Raw genomic sequence first — 18,786 nt, forward strand, 5'->3', positions numbered from 1 at the left:
ATACTCACATTGTATGGAAAGTTTAGGGGTAGAGATGTCCTCTATTGGAGGCTAAGAGCTTGAACTCTTAAATGCAACCTGCAGTGAGGCACTGCCGTAAGCCATTACAGACCACATACATTACAGTTGAAACTGTAGAGAACGTGGTCGCCCGTGTAACCTTAGTTTGGCCACACCTGCCTGATACTTTCTAGGTGCAGGCTGGTTTTGCCCCAGAGGCTGTGTAGTCAGGCTAGTGAGAGGAAGATGAGCCATGTGTGGGGGCTATCAGGAATCTTATTTTAATCCTCCAAGCTCCAGTGCTTACCCTAATTGTTACTTGTAATGCCCATTGAATCTATCAGTGGCTAGACTGTTGGTTGCCAACAATGCCAAGCGACAGACCTCAGCAAGCTACAACTAGCCAGCAGTCTGGTCCTATGCCTCCTAATGCCACAGCAGTCTTTGCTACATCAGCAGCCACCCCTTTGCATCTGTATGCCCTCTGGCTTTCTCTAGGGGCATGTCCTCCTTCTCTGGAGGTCTTGTCCCAAAGCAGTCATGTGCCCAGCTCTAGTCAAATGGGTGGTTCTGTTAAACCTGAGAGATGTAAGTGCCTCAAGTTTGATAAAGATATGGGACTGCAGTGGCACATAGTCCCTCAAGTGGTCTAAGTGAGGCCTAGAATTTACACTACCATCTGTACCCCAGCTAGACTGCTCCTGAGATGGAGCAAGTCATGAAAGTGCAGTAGGAAGGACAGAAGGTTGAATTTCAGGTCACTAGATGTGGCCCAAATGCCCTCCCAGAGTTTGCTGCAAGGCCTGCTACTGGAAGGAGAAGGTAGTGTAAAGTTAAACAGCATTACCCCAATCAGAGATCTCTGGGGCATGGGGAACTAGTGCTGACTGCAGATTACAGCCATTTCAAGGCTGGCCTCAGGGTGTTCCCTCCATGGCTAGAGCTAGGAGGGGCTAGTTAGAGGGCCCATGAGGAGCAGTGGCAGCAACTCCCTAGGTCCTAGTTCATCTCAGAACCACTGATCTTGAGGAAGCCAATGGCTGGAGCTAATGAGGGTAAACTCCTAGTCTCAAGAAGCTGGGGAGGGGAGAATCCACACCCTGCAGAGGAAGGCCCTCATGTGCACCAGCAACCCAGGGCAGCTTCTCCAAGAATGCTGGACATGCCTAGGAGGGAGAATCATTGACCTTCATGCCTGAGCATCTCCCTCAGAACAAAACAAGCAGAGGCCTTTGTTTCAATGCAAGTACAGCTTTTATTGTGAGCAACAACATGTTCTTCCCCGCTACAGGAGTCAGGGCCAGGGCACTTAGTATTAGGCAGGAAGGGAATCCTATGTGAGCCATTATTCTAGTCCAGAAAGAGCAGCAGTCCTGGGCACCCTCTTAAGAGATCAGGGCTCTTAAGAAGAGTTTCCTTGGTTGAGTGGAGAGAACCCAACCTAGTCAGCTTGACTTGGGTCAGTGGTTGGTTGTGGTGGCACTTGGAGAGAAAGCAGTTGCTTAAGGCTGGAGTAGCTTGTAGAACCTTTAACTGGACTAAGCCACATTTGCTTGGGATCGGCAGTGAACAACATCTCATAGGAAATGACCAGTTGGGTCAGAAATCCTTGACAGGGGAGCTGCCATCTTATTTAGCTCTTTACTGTGCCGCTGGAGAATTTGCAGGCCACTAAGACAGACTGAGAACGCAACATGTGCTCAACTGCCTACTGCTACCACCTGAATGGAGTCTAGAAGACAAGGTCAGGGTTGAAGCTGGTTGCTAAAGAGAAGTGGTCTAGGCTTCGGAGGTGCTGGGCAAATGCTCTGAAGACTCAGGCTGTTGCCTAGAGATGGCAAACTAGGCCCCCCAGCTTGAAAGCTGGGCCTTTGACCCCCAAAATGGGATCTCTTGACTAGTCAGAGGGAATCAGTTTTGCTGGTAAGCCTCTGACCCTGCCCACAGGCAGGTTTGGGAGACAGCCACACCTGTGAGATGCAGGATAAGTTTCTCCTCCCCAAGTGTTTAGTGGGATAGAACAAACCTAAGCAAGGCAAGATGGATGCCAGGACTGAGGCATTTGTGTCCAAACACCAAGTGCTGCTATCTAGATATGGAGCCAGGCTAGATATGTGACAGGAAGTGACAAGTGGCATGAGTTACCCAAACCCCCCCATGAAGCTCTATGCTTAGGAGAGCCCCTTTGAGTCCTTAATCTGCAGGACATGACTCCATCTCCATTTCCTCCTGCTGCTTGCCTGATGGGGCGAAGGGTCCCACTAACCAAGAATGGGGGACATTATGCGCCACCTGCTCCATCAGTTCATCCACCAGCTTGCGGGCCTTGGTCACTCGTTCACGGCTCTGGGCCAAGACGCTGCCAGTCAAGTCATGGAAGGAGCCGGCAGCGGAGAACGAAGCACGTAGTTCTTCGACGTGGTGACGAACCAGTTGCACCTTGTCCTGGAGGTCAGCAGGGAGGCCTTGCAGGCTGGACACCAGAGTCAGGCAGGTGGTCTGCAGTTGCTGGGTGAGGCTGCGGGACATGGCCAGCGCCTGCTCCTCTACCTGCTGCAAACAAACAGGGGTCAAGTCAGAAGTTAATCTGGACACCAGGCTTCCCCCACACCAAGGAGACTGGAGTCACCCTCTTGTGACCTACCTCTGGCTGCACAGAGCCTGTCTCCTTACTCTGACTTGGCTGCCTCTGGCTCCACTCCAACCACATCTGGTGCAGCTTCTCCTGGCCATCACGGATCTTCTGATCAACACCCTGCTTGGCGTGCTCCATCTGGAAGGGAAGAGATATCTGGGATCAGCACCAGGAAGGGACCTTGCCAAGCCAGGAGTGACTGGAGGTGCTTCAGAGGAGTCCAGGGGCATGTGTGTGGCCCACGGCTGTGTTCCTACCAGTTCGATGGTTTGGTGGAGCTGGGACAGAACCTCCTGGGTGCTCTGCCGGGCATGCCTCAGCTTGCCCAGGGAGTGCTGGTAGGCTCGGTGGCGGAGCTTGGTGGACAGGGACCCCAGGCGCACGAAGTAACTCTGCTGCTGCTTCTGCTGCTCCACGGACGCCATGTCGAAGCCTTCCACAGAGGTGGCCAGTTTAGCTGGAAGCAGAGAGCGGAGGGTTAGTGGTGCCCGGCGGCGGCGATGGCAAGGGAGGTATGGGCTAGGCCTGCACCTCCTCTAGAGTTGCCAATAATGCCTCTAGCTTGGTAACCTGCTTAGTGTTGAGTGTACTAAGCCGCTGTGCCACTTCGTCTCTACGGGTGGGACACCCCGTACCCCATGGTCACTTTATACAGTTGACACATTGTCAGACGCACTCCAGAGGAGTCATTTGAAAACCTCAATCTGTGGAATAGCAGCAGCCTGTTGAGCTGTGTAGTTTCTACTGTAGGATTGTCCCTGAACAGTTGTAACTCCAGGCAATGCCCATGCACCAGTTTCTCAGAGGCAGACACCAGCAAGGGGTTTAAAATACCCCCCCCCCGCACACACACAGCTTTCTCCAACAGGGGAGGAGGGGTGCATGAGAAATTTATATCCTGTCACTGTTTGAGCCTCACATACCCAGGAGACTTTGCATCCTGTGGGGTGCAAATCCTCAGAGGGGAGAAAGGTATAATAGACAGTGACCTCCGCAGCAGTGCTCCACCTCCCATCTCTGCTCATGACCTGCAGGGACTTGCTGGTGACATGGAAGTAAGGGGAGGGGGGCCCTGGCTGGAAGGTGTTAGCTGGAGGTCCCCCTGCCCCCCAAAATGTTTTTATTTCTCTTTAACCAATTCTGACTTGTGCCTGGTCACTTAAAAAAACCACACACAAAAAAAAACACCCTATTGTATTGTTTCATCTTGACCACAGATAGTGGGTAGAGCCCCCCTTAGGGGAGGGTAGAGCCCCCCCCAGCTCTGCCCCATCCCCTGCAGTTGGAGCCCCTGAGATCCCCTGCCCCTCCCCCATGGCCAGCTGAAGGGGGCTCAGTGCTGGAGTAGCCCTAGGCCAGCCACAGCCATGCAGCCACTACGGGGTAAGAGCAGCTTTTCATTAGGCTGCAGGTAGGTTCTGGGGGGGCCTGGGGCAATGGTATTTGCTACTCTGCTTCCTGGGTTCATCAGTAATGTCCCTGCACTCCAGGGAGTTTCCCCGATGACCCCAGGACCCAGATAGCAAATACCGCTGCCTCAGCCCCCCTGGAACCTGCCTGGGGCATAATAAAGCAAAAAGCTCCCCCCCCCCCCCGCCCCCAAACCCCCCTGCAACTGGGTCTGGTGGCAGGGGATGCTGAGCCTCCCTTGGCTGTTTATACCCACTGCCCAGAATCTTAGGGTGTTTGGATTTGAATGGGGGGGGGGGGGGGGACAACAAGGACAGTGCAACATTTCCCAGTGTTGGCATGACCAATGAGTCAGGAGCTTGCACAGTCCAGGAAGATACGGAGCTGCACAAAGGTGTATGGGTCTGGGGAACAAGGCTGGGCTAAGAACTTGTGGGTGTTGCCCTGTTTGTAGTTCATGAGGGGCTGCAAGCGCACGCCTGTGGGGAACTGGGGTGAATTTACATGCTGAAGGCAGCGTGAGCAGACCAGGAGTGGCTGTTTGGCAGGGTAAAAGGCACCACAGGCTAGAATTCAGGGGACACCACTGTTCTCAACAGGCCAGATTGTCTTCCTGTGATAGTCTCAGGGTACAATGCACTTGGACTACAGGCAGCAAGTATCCTTGTTTCACAGACTGGGGAGAGGCTCTGCCATGAAGGGATTTGCTGAAGGGCACCTGGCCTCCCAGGGGAGGAGTCAGGAATAGACTGACCAGCCCAATCCTACTCCAGTACTCTAGCCCTTAGATACAGCTGGGGCTAAGTTCCCCCTTTGAGTGACACCTCTACACAGGAGAGATTGGGACCATGCATTGTTCAGGTGGTCACCAGGTAACAGGAGATGCCAAGAGATCCAGTAATTCACTAATCTCCCCCTCCCTCCCCCCCCCCCCCATTCTATTAGAATCTACAAGCTTCAGAGACAGATTGGTTTAGCCACCTGCTTAGATGGTTTCTTGGCCACAAGCTGCTCTCCTAGTGGTTCTCCATGCTCAGAGCACCCTGTACAGAACAGGTCTCCCTTGAGGCTTCCAGGTATTGAGGGAGGGGTCTGTGTTGTCCCCCTCCCAGATCTATGCTTCCCACCTCACAGCAAACAGCATCTTCCAGGGAAGCTGGCACGGTGCCCCAGGTACAGAGGTTGTACATTCTGTTATGGAGACTGCGGTAGTTTCTCCTAGGGCTTAACTGTGGGGACCTCAAGGCATCTTATCAGGAAATTAAACCCAACCTTGTAGGCTGGATGCTTCAACTGAAGCCATGAACCCAACTGCAGCTGGCATTAGCCAGACAGACCCAGCTGGTCTCTTCTCACCCCCTCCCCACCTGAAGCGGCCTCCTGCCGTAGTGCACAGGCAAAGAGCAGCTGCTGCTGCCGCCGTCTTACCTAGTTCCTCATCGGTCATAGGAAGGTAGTGATCCACCAGCTCTTCTGACTTGCCCAGCACAGCACCCATGCTGCTCACCACCATCTGGCCCACAGCTGAGCCCATGACTGTGTTCACACCACTGGTCACAGCTGATCTGGTCAGCTCCACGCTCCCCTGGACAGCCCCTTTGGTCATGTCCACCATCCCAGTCATGGTGTTGCTCACGGCATCTTTGGCACCAGTCACCGTGGCAGTCACCAGGTCTTTGGTATTGGAGATTATCTAGATAGAGGTCAGAGGTTAGATCAGATAAGACAAGACCTCAAGCCAGTGTTAGAATATTGCAAGGGCGGGGAGGAAGATGTGAGGTTTGCTTCCCTCCCCACTGTCCAAGGGGAAGTCCTTTGGTTTCTGTACCCCCATCCCAAGTTTTAAAAAAGTCTTCCTTAAGGGCCCATCTAGATTAGACACATTTGCATTGTGCAGAGCTACATCAGAGCAAGTGCCCATGTTCCATCAGCACAGCATGACTGCCGTAAGGTTTGCGCTAGGGGGTCAGGATCTCTGCATTGTGTAACAGCAGGGGCAGTAGTTCAGACTGGCCATGATCATCCCATGAGCAAATGGATCACTTCTGCCCCACCCTGAGTTGGGGCAGCAGGCACTAGTCAGCAGATCAAGCCACGTTTTTCCTGCCCCACGTAGCTCTGCTCTTTGTTAAGTTTCAGTGCTCATGGCTAAACTCTCCCGCTTGAGCTGAAGTCACTGCTCCCCTTGCCTTTACAAAGGCATTGAAGGAGAGAGGTGGTTACCTTGTCTGTTGGCTGTTGAAGGATTGGCAGCTTCTCCTCCAGCTTGTCCAGCCCCCTGCACGCGTACTCGTTTGCTGTGGAAACTGTTAAGAAAACCAGTTTAGTGTCTCACGTGACAAGCCCCTGCCGTTACAGCAAGTTCTGGGACACTGACAGCTGGAGTTGATGAAGCTAGAGAACCTGGTGCAGGAGGACTCTGAAGGGGTGGCAGATGTCAGAGGAAAGACTTTGCTAAGTAGGCACAAGGGTGAGTGGATTTGCAACAGCTTGGAATGGGTTGAGAACTGGACCAGTGCCATTATTATACTTGGAGGCCGTTGCTGTGGAGAACTGGCAGATGCAGGAATCCTACCCATCTGCACAGCTCCGAGCTTAGGTAGTACAAGGTTGCTCCATGCTATGCTCCGAAGCGGACACGCTTTCACCCAGGGGTTCTGTGGCCACTTCCACCTCCATAAACCCTCCAGGTGGAGCTTTCAGTGGCCTCGGGAGTGGGTTATGTTCCTCTAGGAAAGCAGGAGAGGTTCCTTAGCCAGCCAATGGCTTCTGATGTGACTAGCCTGACTCCTCCCTCTGGCAGGGCATGAGGCTCTTTGCTTTGCACCCTGGGAAGGCCCTTCACTTGGGCCATGCCACCCCCCCTCCCCATGCATCCCCTCCCCAGTTACTCACTCTGCGGCTCGAGTTTGGACAGGATTGGCTGGGCACCACTAACTGCAGCCGCGGCCATGGTCTTCATGCCTTTCTCTGCCACGTCACAGACGGATTTGACATATGGGTAGCTCTCTTTGGTGGAGGTGTAGGCCGTGGAGACCATGTCATAGGCAGAGCTGACCAAGGGCAGGTTGGCCACCCGGTTTGCTATGTTCTAGGGGAGAGAAGGCAGCAAGGTAGACAGGGTGAGGGCTACCAGGTAGTCTCCCCTTCCAAGCAGGGTCATGGACCCTGCCATTGGTAGTTGGGGTCTGTCAGCTGATCTGGCCTAGAGGAAGCCATTCTCAGAGGGTCATTTACTCTCACCACTTCCAGCTTGCCAAGTGCTCCCCCCCTCTACTGCATGATTAGACAGATCCAGCATCCGCCATTTGTGAGACCAGGCCTAGTAAAGAACTAGCCCAGAAAGGGAAGACAAGAGTCTTCACCAGAGCAGATCTACACTTAATTACTGCAGTGGCACAGTTGCTCACTGCAGTAAAGACACCAATACGGTGACAACAGCTTCTGCTGTCCACCTCCAGCAGAGGCAGTAGCCAGGTCAAACAGGAGAAGCTAGACAGTGCTAGCCACACATGGGGGTAGGTCAGACTGCATGGCTCAGGGCTGTGGATTTCCCCCCACCCCCTTGAGCGACAGTTATAGCAAAGTAAATGTCTAGTGTAGACCTGGCCGCATCGTACCCCTCCCAGCTCCAGAAACCCCAGGAGCAGGGAGTGCTGCCTGGGTGGCAAGCAGACAAGCCTGAGATGAACAGGAGAAAGTGGCACCAATAAAACCGAAGTCACTCTATAGTTAAGCCAATGCAAACTGTTGTGCGGGCACATTCAGAGAGAGGGTTACTTGGATTTACATTAAGCCAATAAAGAATAATTTCTATTCGATGAAGGCACTCCTAGACCAAGGGAGTAGCCACATACGGCTTCACACTAGTTTAGCTACAGTGGTTTATGTTTACACCCAAAGTTACACCAGTGCAATACTGTTCAGAGAACATATAGAATCTCAGGGTTGGAAGGGACCTCAGGAGGTCTAGTCCAACCCCCTGGTCAAAGCAGGACCAATCCCCAGACAGATTTTTGCCCCAGATCCCTAAATGGCCCCGTCAAGGATTGAGCTCACAACCCTGGGTTTAGCAGGCCAATGCTCAAGCCACTGAGCTATCCCTCCTTAGCCTGCTTATTGTGGTCACCACTGGGACTTCTAGGCAAAGGGGCCCTGCACCAGTTCCCTAGCAGAGGCCAGTAGCCCACCACAAAGAGACCCTACAGCCCAAGCATGTACCTACCTCCTGCTCCTCATCCTTTGGGGAAGCAGCACTGGGGTCATTAGAAGCCATGGTGGAATCTGATTAGAAGGGATATAGAAACTCACTCGTTAATCTGCCAGCGAGCAAGATAAGGCTTGAGTAAATTCTAGGGCCATAAAGAGGGCTCAGAGGTCAGCAGTGAGAGCTCATGCCATTGTGTTAGCCCCTGGGAGGTTCAGCAGCACAATGCATTGAGTAACATCACACCAGATCCCCTGGGCCTGGAGGCAGCAGGCAGGGAGGACATGATTTCACTTACCCACCCCAGACCTGCCAGTCTGGATTGCAAAACGAGCTGCTGCCAAGGCCCCTGCTGCTATAAGTAACAGTGGCCTTCGCCCCAGACAGCTCATCGCGGTTTCGACACCTCCTGCTTTGCTAGGATTGTGTCACCGTTTTCATTTTCAGTTGCCAGCCACTAATTGGAGTCAGGGTCACCGCTCAGAGCAGCGCCAGGGGTAGTCAGTGGTGGAGTGTTAGAGGAATGCGCAGCTCACACCATAACCCACAGTTCCCCATAAGGGGAGGGGGGGAAGCCAGCCCCACCACACCTCACAGCCATTTGATTGGGGTTGGGACAGTGCTCGCAACAGCTGGCTAAGGCAGCCTTGCTTGGATTAGGAGAGCCTGCCCCACTCCTATCTCCAGATCAGAGCTGGAGACAGCCACAAGGACAGTCATTGTAGTAGCATTACCAGCCTCCAAGCACTCAAACAAGCCATGAGTCAGACTCAGCCATCACAAGACACAATTGGCTCCAAACAGCAGGCAAAGAGACTCCTTTGGGAATTCATATTCCAGTTTTTCCTCCTCTAGCCAGGACTTGGGAGGGCTAAAAGCTGAACTTCTCAAAGCTGAAACCCCAGAGCCTTAACACAACACCCCCCCCCCAGCTATTGAGTGGGTTGGGAGTTCACACAACCATGGGGCAGCAGTTTCTCTGCCATTTGGAGTAGTTTGATTTGAACCCTCCTGGCAGGACATACCTGTTACAGGGGTTTATCTAAGCCTACAGCTGAGATTTAGCATTTTAGTTAGTTGGGAGACTCAACCTTTACCCTATAAGGAAAGGAGGGGGGGGGGAGAAGGGGAAGAAGAGAAGGGAAAAAAACAGCACTTAAAATAAGTCTCCTCTGTGCTAGGCCATCAGCTACACAACCCAGCTAGTTCTAGGCTAGCCTGGGAGCTCCCAGACAGCAAGTCAGTCCCTTAGCATCATTGACTTGCCAGGCAGTTTGCCTGGACCGACAAGAAAAGAAGAGAGCTAACGCAGTCGGAGTCCATTTGCCAAGCTCTTATCAGGGAGCAAACAAGCTCAGAGGTTGACACACTCAAATTACATTTAATTATAACTTGGAAAGCCACCCCCATAGAAAGGCAAAGAATATTGCAAGCCCTCACCTGTCTCTTCCACAACTCCAGACTAGATGCTGCATAAAACCTGAGCCCTGCCCAGCCTTTATATACCAGCGCTGAGACCCGCCCAGCACAGGAGGGGTAGCTCAGGGAGGCAACCAGACCCACCCACCCTGATTGAGGAGGGCTGGCCTGGCATGTGGGTGGGGACCATGAGCAAGTTGCATTGGAAATGAATCTTCCTCGGTCACGTGTGAGTCCACTCAAGCCCAGGTTTGGAGACTTAAGTCCCGCCCTCCTTGGTTGCTGGGGGGAGGAAAGAAGAAGGATCAGACCTTGGTCTTTGGTGTAGAAAGTGAGCGTATCATTACTGCTGGTCTATTTTAGAGGGTGATGGCTATCTAGGATTTATGGGGGCTCTGGTGCTGTCATAGAAAGAGTAGACAATACAGAGGCCTGTACCCCACCCCGCAGACCTCCTGGTGCTGCTACATAGCTCTAGAAACAATTGTATGCGCCCTGGTAGCCTTGTGGGTCCCACCTTGTCTCTATAGTAATAATCAGTGTGTCTAGAGTCTTTCATCTCACAGTGCTTTACAAATACAAATTAACCCTCCTGGGAGATAGGCCAGAGTTGCCATGATCATATTACAGGGGGGGGAAACTGAGGCAGAGAGGGGGTGTGACTTGCCTCGAGGTCAGAGGGTAAGTCAGTGGCAGAGGGTGGAAAACAAGGGAGAAGTCCTGAATCTTTGGGTTCCCTGCTCTCACCACTAGAGCCTAGCGCTTTGATGGCACCCTAGGCCAGTGTTTCTCAGCGACCGGTCTGTGGGCCAGCGCTGGTCCCTGAGATCGCCCTGACCCGGTTTAGAAAGGCAGCAAGCCGATTCCTGGTATGGAAAAGGTTGAGGAACGCTGCCCAAGAGGACCCTGGTAGTGCTGGAGGGGGAGTGGCCTGTCCAGTACCCCTGCTTCGAGGCTTGGGCAGGGCGGCACCAGGGGGCTGGGATGGGGCTTTGCTCTCCTCTCCATCTGGCAGCAGTGGTGGGTGCTGCAGACCCACACGGAGCTTATCGAATGGGGCACCTCTGACTCCTTGGCTGGTTTCTGGGCCGGCAGCATCCCTGACCTAGGGGAGATCCTAGGGGGTCAGAACCAGCCACACCTCCCCAGGTTGCTAACTAGGAGGGGGCGTGTCCTGGCTAGGGGCCCCAGGGTGATGGGCAGAGACTGTTTTGTCTCCTGGTGGGCTGGCTGCAGCCTGGAGCCACCCCCCCCCCCCCGCCCCTCCGCCAGCCTGGCACTGAGGGCAGCTGGGTGGGGGGGAGGTCTGCTGGGTCTACGCCTTGGGGAGGGGAGCTGGGGGGAACCAAAATTCAGGGGGAGGGGAGCTGGCCGAGACAGCCTTGGGGAGGTGAGATGGAGGATGTTGGGTGGGTGGGAGGAAGAAGAGAATCTGGCCGGGGGGACGGGATGGTCGGGGAGAGGAAGGTGTCTACAGCCTGGGGGGTGTAGGAGGGAATGATGCTGCCAGGGGTCTCTGGGGGGAGGGGGGCTGCTGGTATTATGTGGGTCTGGGTCTTCCCCAGCTTCACTCTGGTGCACGGAGGCTGACAAACTGTCTGCTCTGTGCCTGGAGGCTGCGGGGGGTGGGGGGTGAGGAGAGGGGTTAATCACAGGTCCAGCTCTCCCTCTGCGACCCCTGCGCCAGGGTCTTGCCCAGTCATTGGGATGGGCCACAGGCCCACAGCTGCCGTGGGGGGCGGGGGGGGGGGGGGCTGTTTGGTGCAGGCAGATCCCTACTGTAGACTCCAATCATACAACAGCACAACCTCTGCGAGCGCCCCAGTTCTGCGCTCGGCTGCATGGATCCCTGTCACGGGCCCCCCGCCGGCGCTTTTTGGTTCAGGACCGTTTGAGCCCACGGCCCTGGGGAGAGGCAGGCTGGTTAGCAGAGAGCTCAGACCAGGGGGGCTGATGGGTGCCGGCGTTGCTGACGGTCCTGCAGCGCAGTGCGACGTCCGCCAGCTGCAGCCGGGAGCGAGGCCCCAGTTTGGCTTGGCTCCAGAGCCTGGCAGCTTCGGAGGGTCTCTGGCTCAGCTGCCATGTGCCAGGCAGGGCTCTGTGCTGAGGGGGTCACTGGGGACCCCTCCAGACTGCAGGGAGGGTGGGCCTGAGGCTGGACTGATCCAGCTGCAGGCATTTAGAGCACCAGGTTGCATGCAGCGTGGCGGAGCTGCTGTTAACGCCTATCCCAGTGACTCCTGCCGTGTCGCCCCTCTAAGGGGGCGCGGAGGCAGAATCTGAGCAGATGCGAAAGTAAAACTGCTGGGGACCAGAGTGGAGCCAATGGAAGTGCCTTGTTTCCTGCAATCAAGCCCCTGAATTAGCCATTCGGGGAGCGTTTTGTGGCTGCGTCATTCCCCCCTCCCCCCTTCTAAGGGCCCGATCTGCAGAGGGGCCAAGCACCTTGGACTGCTAATGACAACGCCGCGGCGCTCGGCCCCTCTGCAGATCGGGCCCTGAGCCTCAGGCCCAGGGTGGTGGTGGGTGGAGTGCGAGCTGGTGAAGAGTTCAACGCTCGAGGGGCCGAATTAACCCAGGCCCCAGGGGATTCTCTCCGGCTGCGTCTGGTGGCAGAGTGACTCGAAATCCATTTAAAGAGTGAGCTGAGCTGAGCCAGTTCTCTGTTGCCAGATGGCTATACAAAGCCACCCCTGCCGGGCATCCTTCCAGCAACTCGGGCTGTAAATAATCTCTCTTATGGCCTAGTGGAGAGGGCACTGGGCTGGAACTCAGGAGACCTTCCTGGCTGTGCCCCGGGCCTGCTGGGTGACCTGGGGCAAGTCAGTTCCCTGCTCGGTGCCTCAATTTCCCCATCTGTAAAATGGGACTAATGCTACTGCCCGCCCTGGTTGGAGATCTGCAGCTGAAAAGTGCTATCAGAGGAAGGGCTTGTTGTTATAATTGCCACTCCACCGGTTAGGCGGCAGCGTCAGGTCTGGGTTTGGAAAGCTGCACTGAGCCTTGACCCCTGTTGTCCTGAGCTGTGATGTCAGGCCTGGACTGAAGGCGCAGCCCCATTCTCTGGTGGGAAACCGGCTAACGTGAATCTGATCAGTCACTTCCCTGCTGGTGGGGACTAGACTGGCTCTTACGGACACGGGTGTGCTGAGCTCCCAGGGAAGGGAGATACTAAATTAGGTGCCAAAGGACAAGTCACGGCAAGACCTGCTGCTCCACTTCCTGATTTAGCTGCCTGTTGCTCTCCTTCCCTGCCCCTGGGGAGTGCATTACATTTAGCTTCTCTCCAAAGCAGCGCACAGGGGACTAGGCTCAGAAAATCCAAGTTCCCCTGAGCCAATGGCTCATCGGGCTGATGCCAGTCTTGCAGCCAGTGGGACACAGGAGAGGTCACATCCAACCGCCTTTGCCCACCTGCCCTAACCCAACGGATCAGGCACCCATTCTGCAGCTGGGTGAACTAGAGGTGGGGAGATCAAGCCAGACTCAAATCCGCAACCTGCAGGAGGGGAGCCAGGGGCTTTAACCACTCGGCCACTGCACCTGGCTTGAGAAGAGAAGACTGAAGGGGGACTGATAACAGTCTGCACATTTGTTAAGGGCTGTTATAAAGAGGATGGAGATCAGTTGTTGTCCAGGTTCATGTTCAGGACAAGAAGTAATGGGCTTAAACTGCAGCAAGGGAGACTTTCTACCTACACTGGAATAGGATTCCAAGGCAGGGTGTGGGGGTTTTAAAGAACAGGTTGGACAAACCCCCTGTCAGGGCTGGTCTTGGTTTACTTGGTCCTGCTTCAGTGCAGGGGGCTGGACTAGACGACTTCTCGAGGTCCCTTCCAGCCCTACACATCTATGAAATTCCCTGCACTTCCTCAGCCTACGTTCGTATCACAAGCTGGTACAGAGGCTGATGGAATGGAACAGACGGAGAAAGTTTAGAAAAAGTTGCACACCCCAATGCATTCACCACGTGATGGGGCAGATAAAGGGCTGGGTAAAGTTCAGTGCCACACAGGCCTAGTTCACAGTCCAACAGGCCTAGGAAAGCCGGATAGCCTCTTCCTTGAAGTCTTCCCTCCTCTGCTACGGCATCAGCAGAACTTGGAGTATTTTCCACTAGGAGAATGAAAGTAAAACACGTAGCACGTCTACAGCACCTTCCGCCCTAAGGTGCTTTACAAAGGATCACTCCAGGATCACCTCGACCACTAATGCAATGCAGCCACCTCTGAGGTGGAACACAGCAGCCGCTTAACAGCTCGCCGCAACACTATACAGCAGTTTAGGACAGCGAAGTCCAGAGCTTCATAGGTACTGCGGTATTGAAATCAACGGGAGCTAGGTGCCGAAGTACCTCTGCCGATCTGGGCCTAATTGGATATTCTAGCTAGTGAAAACGACAGCAGTCGATAGAAACGGGAACTGCAGTTGTGGAGACACCGCTTGTAAAAATGATGCAGGCTGCAGCACCTTCACTAGGCTGTAACTCTAAAGAGGAATCCAACTGGCGTCTAGCTACAGAGCCCTCGAATGAGCATGCAATCCTTGCCAGGAGCAGCGACGGCACTGCAGCGCTGGGAACTCCAGCGAACTTGGAGTGGAGATCAATTCAGTGCAAGCTAAAGAATGATTAGTTCCCCAGTACTAAAGTGGTGCCCGTGCAGCTCCGAACACTCATCCCAAATCAGCACGCTTTGATTCTATTGTTCTCTTTGAGCGGAACAATCCCCTCACCCCATGGCTAAAACCACACCTAGTTCAGGAGATAAGACCCTTGCTTTTAGGGCCTGAAAGGATCTTCCCCTTTCTGTGGCTGCTTTCAATCCCGAGTCACTGGACGGCTGCTTTGGGCAGCGATCCTATCAGGCCGTCAAGCACCAGTGGGGTGGGGACTGCGTTTGGAGCAGAAATACAACTGGTCTATTATTACCCATTGTTGCTAGTGCTGTGTTGCTATGGCCCATCCTAGCTCTGGGGAGGAGAAAGGGCTCCGACAGCCCTTGGCTGCTCCTCTCCATTCTCCCAGGTGCGTGCGGCATTAGGCTACCGCTGTTGAGGTGTCGATAGCGAGCACGTCCCCGCCGGCAGGGCCAGCTTTAGGAAGTGCAGGGCCCGATTCGAACAGTTTTGACGGGGCCCCGACAGGGATGACTTAAAAAAAAAAGAAAACCACGTTAAAAAAAACACGTGGGGCTTGTACTCACTGGGCCGCGCTCCTAGTCTTTGGTGGCGGGTCCTTCACTCGCTCCGGGTCTTCGGCGGCACTGAAGCACCCACCGCCAAAGTGCCGCCAAAGACCCGGAGCGAGTGAAGGACACGCTGCCAAAGACCTGGAGCGCCGCCGGGTGAGTAAAAATTTAAAAGGTGCCTCTAGCCAGGAAGGGATTCTCTGCCACTTGCCCCCCACTCTGGGCGACCCTGCCACTGGGCGCGGGGCCCTCTTAAGCGCGGGGCCCGATTCGGGGGAATTGGTGGAATTGGCCTAAAGCCGGCCCTGCCTGCCGGAACTCACAGCATTTGGGTTGGTTAACCAGTCGCTGTCTGGGCGGTAGAAGATCGTTCACCGTTAGCGCTGGAGGCAGGAGTAATGGGACTTCGGATGTTGCGGTGCAGCGGCAGCCGAGTTACCGAGCTCCGTTTTTACAGGCGCCTTAAACTTTTATTTTGTAAACATCTCATGGAAATGGCAAAAAAACCCCAAATCCCCCAAAGCATAGATGCACTTTGAGCACTATCATCAGTGCTTCATGGCGCTTCCTTGAACAATGAAACGGTCCAGAGGCAGCATATGGCCCGGTGGCTACAGCACCAGACTGGGACTTGAGTTCTCATCCTAACTCAGCTGCTTAGGTGACCTTAGGCAAGTCCTGTCCCTGCTCTGTGCCTCAGTTTCCCCATCTGTAAAACAGGGATAATGATGCTGAGTGCCTTTGTCAAGCGCTTTGAGGTCTACTGATGAAAAGCGCTAGGTTAGTATGATTACAGAGAGAACAACAACATTTTTACATCACCCCTCTTCGCAATGTTTTCTGCTGGCTTGTCTTCTTTTTTCTTTGGCCTCATTTTGCAAGAAATGTGCAACAGGCTGGGCCCTGTCGCGTGGCCACCACGTGCCTGCTGATTCCTGGAATATCAGACAGACACCAAGAGGGTTTGTCTACGCAGCATTTCATAACATCTCCAGCCATCACGGAAAATACGTGCCCCAAACTGAGCCTGCTACATTTTAACATGCTGATGAAGCTGGAGCGGCTGGGTGATCTTTGGGAACGCGTGTGGAGGTTCTTTTATGATGTTTAATAGGTTTTCTTTGGAACGTTTCACCATAAGAACACATGTGCTTGCTTAGCAAGGGCTGGGGGTAGCCCTGAGCTGTGGGCGATCACCCTTGTGATAGCCTCGGAGGAGAAAGCAAATCACAGGAACAGACCTGCTCAGGCAGTCTGGCTTGCTGGGGCACTCACGGTGGAGGCAGGGAACTGTGCAGCCTGGAAAACAAACCTGGCTGGGAGGGAGAGAGAGATGTGGGTCTCCGACCAACAGTGGTGACGGCTGGGAGCCCAGAAGCAGGTGCCCTGGCTAGACTACGGAGGGGGAATATGGGCGCAGTTGCCCTGAACTGTGACAAAGGCCATGAACCTAACCTAGAAAACAGTCAGGGAAGAGCTGCTGAACATACACCCCCCCACACACGTTTTAGCTTATGCAAGTGTCATGAAGTGGTAATTTTCTGTAATATTTTTATGATGCCAGTGCGTGCCTCAGTTTCCCCTATATGCTGCATTGTTACCTGGTGGGCAGAAAGGGACAGTTTACTTTTGGGGCAGGCTAAGAAATGTAGGTCTGAGCATCGCCTGGCTGTCTGAGCTTGTATGGGTCATTAAAAAAGGACGGGCCGAGGCTGACCCCATCTCAAAAGACAGTGGCAAATCCAAGCACCAGGGCATTGACACCTAGCAGCCGATGCCCCAGAGGGAGATGGATTTCCCCACCTCTCCGCAACATCCCCCAGCTCGAGACCAAAGGATGGGCAGGTGTGAGGATAAGCACTGGCTGCTGGAAAGAGTGGGGGCTCTCACCTGGAGTAGACAGGGGGACAGCCACAGCCCAACTAGGGGGAAGAGACACCCCCCTCTTAGGGGCCTGGCACACTAAGAGGGGTTCCTCTAAGTGACTGTCCCAAAACTGGGGGTACAGCATAGCTCCATGCCAGCAAGGTGTCTGCCAGCCCAGAACCTGGGTCTCTAAGGTGACAAACCCCTATCTTAGCCCCTGCACGCTGCCTTTCAGTGGCTAGCCTACCTCGAACACAGAGCAAGAAATAGCCCCCAGGAGGAACCCCATCACTCTTCTTCCGCTGCCTCATAACTAGCTCTGGGATAGAGTCGGTCACATCCTCTCCACTCTACTGCAAAAACCTTACCCAGGCTCTTGGAGAATGTCTCCGCAGTATAGAAGGTGACAGCCAGCTGTGCTGATGCTGGCAGACGAGGGTCAGAGTTAAGGGTTTGTATCAGAGTACAAGTCTGATGCCGGCAGGGTACATGGTATATTCTGGTATCAGTTGGGGATGGGCAAGGGGAAAGTCTTGGGTGGCTGAGGTGTGCCCTGCCATTAAATGTGGTTTTTCTTTGATAATTTGAGTGACAGACCTGCCTGCTTCCCCCTGCATCCAAGGGTTGTTTGCTCAGGCCAGTTTAAATCCAGATTGCACATTAGCACAGACGGAGCTGCCTGGCAACGTTAGGGTTACCATACCTAATAAATAAAAAAAAGAGGACCCTCCACGGGGTCCTGGCCCTGCCCATTTCCCACCCCAGCCCTGCCCCAAGTCTGCCCCTTCCCCACCTCAACCCCGCCCTAACTCCGCCCCCTCCTCCCTCCCACTCCCAGCCACGCGGAAAGGGCTGCCCAAGCGCTACCAGCTTCACGGTTTGCCGGGCAGCCCCCAGACCCTGCGCCCCCGGCCGGCGCTTCCCCAGCGCAGCTGGAGCCCGGGAGGGGAAGCGCCCAGCCAGGGGCGTAGGGTCTGGAGGCTGCCCGGCAAACCGTGAAGCCGGTAGCGCTCGGGCAGCCCTCTTGCCTCTGGACCCTGCGCCCCCAGCCGGGCACTTCCCCTCCCGGGCTCCGGCGGCGCAGGGTCCGGAGGCATGGGGGCTGCCCGAAGCCCGTAGCGCTCGGCTCTTAAACAGAGCTGAAGAGTCAGGGAGGAGCAAAGCCGCCGCGGCCAGAGGCTCTGCTCCTCCCCTGACTCTTTGGCTCTGTTTAAGAGCCAAGCTGCCCCAGCGTTACCGGCTTCGGGCAGCCCCCTTGCCTCCGGACCCTGCGCCGCCGGAGCCCGGGAGGGGAAGTGCTCGGCCGGTGGCTGGGGTCCGGAGGCAAGGGGGCTGCCTGAAGCCCATAGCCGAAGAGTCAGGGGAGGAGCAGAGCTGCCATTTTCCCGGACATGTTCAGCTTTTTGACAATTCCCCCCGGACGGGGGTTTGAGTGCCGAAAAGCCAGACATGTCCGGGAAAAAGAGGACGTATGGTAACCCTAGGCAACATGTAGTGGTGAGAATTAAAAACCCTACAAAGCTGCTTAAAAGGCCAAGCAGGAAATGCTTGGAGTTGCTGCTACAGAGAAGCAAAAAAACACCCACCAAGTCTTAGCATGTGGCTCCCTCTGCCTTTGAACCATGGAAACAATGTGGAGAGCATTGAAGCTGCCCCTGGTTTGGAGAAGCCAGCCCCCAGCAAGGGTGGGATTGCTCAGGTCACAGAGAGCTCAGGCTGGGCACAACTGAGTATCTCCATATTAGCTAGGGAAGCCCAGCCTCAGAGGTGCAAAATGGTTCCCCTGAAGTCACAACATAGGACAGAAGCCTGAATACAACCTGAGTACCAGTAACTTGTGTGTGGGGGGGTCCAGTCCACTCAGTCACCTGGGTGAGACGGCAACAGCATCTGAGTCAAGTGTGTGGGGGGGGGGGTTTCTGCCAGAGCATGAGAACAGAGTTTAGGGAGTCTGTGTTTGAGGATGGGAAAGACAACCTGCTCCTTACAACTTTCTACAGGCCAGAGCCTGCAGACTCCAGCTGCACCCACTGTCCTAAGGAGGGGTGATCCCTGCCATG

The 18,786-nt window shown here is 54.7% G+C and overlaps 1 protein-coding gene across 3 annotated transcripts; it reads right to left on the bottom strand.

The window, feature by feature from the left end:
• Positions 1-1,231: 1,231 nt before the first annotated feature.
• Positions 1,232-9,791, bottom strand: LOC101933739 (perilipin-3-like). Of its 3 annotated transcripts, none has more exons than XM_024105753.3 (8): positions 9,693-9,791; positions 8,271-8,329; positions 6,941-7,136; positions 6,269-6,351; positions 5,474-5,738; positions 2,893-3,092; positions 2,645-2,773; positions 1,232-2,553 (listed from the first exon to the last, which is right to left on the bottom strand). In XM_024105753.3, exons 2-8 carry the CDS (start codon positions 8,319-8,321, stop codon positions 2,194-2,196), a joined length of 1,284 nt encoding a protein of 427 aa, XP_023961521.2. In that variant the 5' UTR covers positions 8,322-8,329; positions 9,693-9,791; the 3' UTR covers positions 1,232-2,193. The 3 variants fall into 3 exon arrangements, with proteins under 3 accessions (XP_023961521.2, XP_008167055.2, XP_065434511.1); XM_008168833.4 differs by lacking the exon at positions 9,693-9,791 and adding an exon at positions 8,551-8,859; XM_065578439.1 differs by lacking the exon at positions 9,693-9,791 and adding an exon at positions 8,551-8,859 and having other exon boundaries at positions 1,232-2,546; positions 2,641-2,773.
• Between the last annotated feature and the right edge of the window lie 8,995 nt (positions 9,792-18,786).

The sequence above is a fragment of the Chrysemys picta genome, chromosome 25, assembly GCF_011386835.1.
Source record: "Chrysemys picta bellii isolate R12L10 chromosome 25, ASM1138683v2, whole genome shotgun sequence".
In the NCBI taxonomy this organism is placed as follows: domain Eukaryota; kingdom Metazoa; phylum Chordata; order Testudines; family Emydidae; genus Chrysemys; species Chrysemys picta.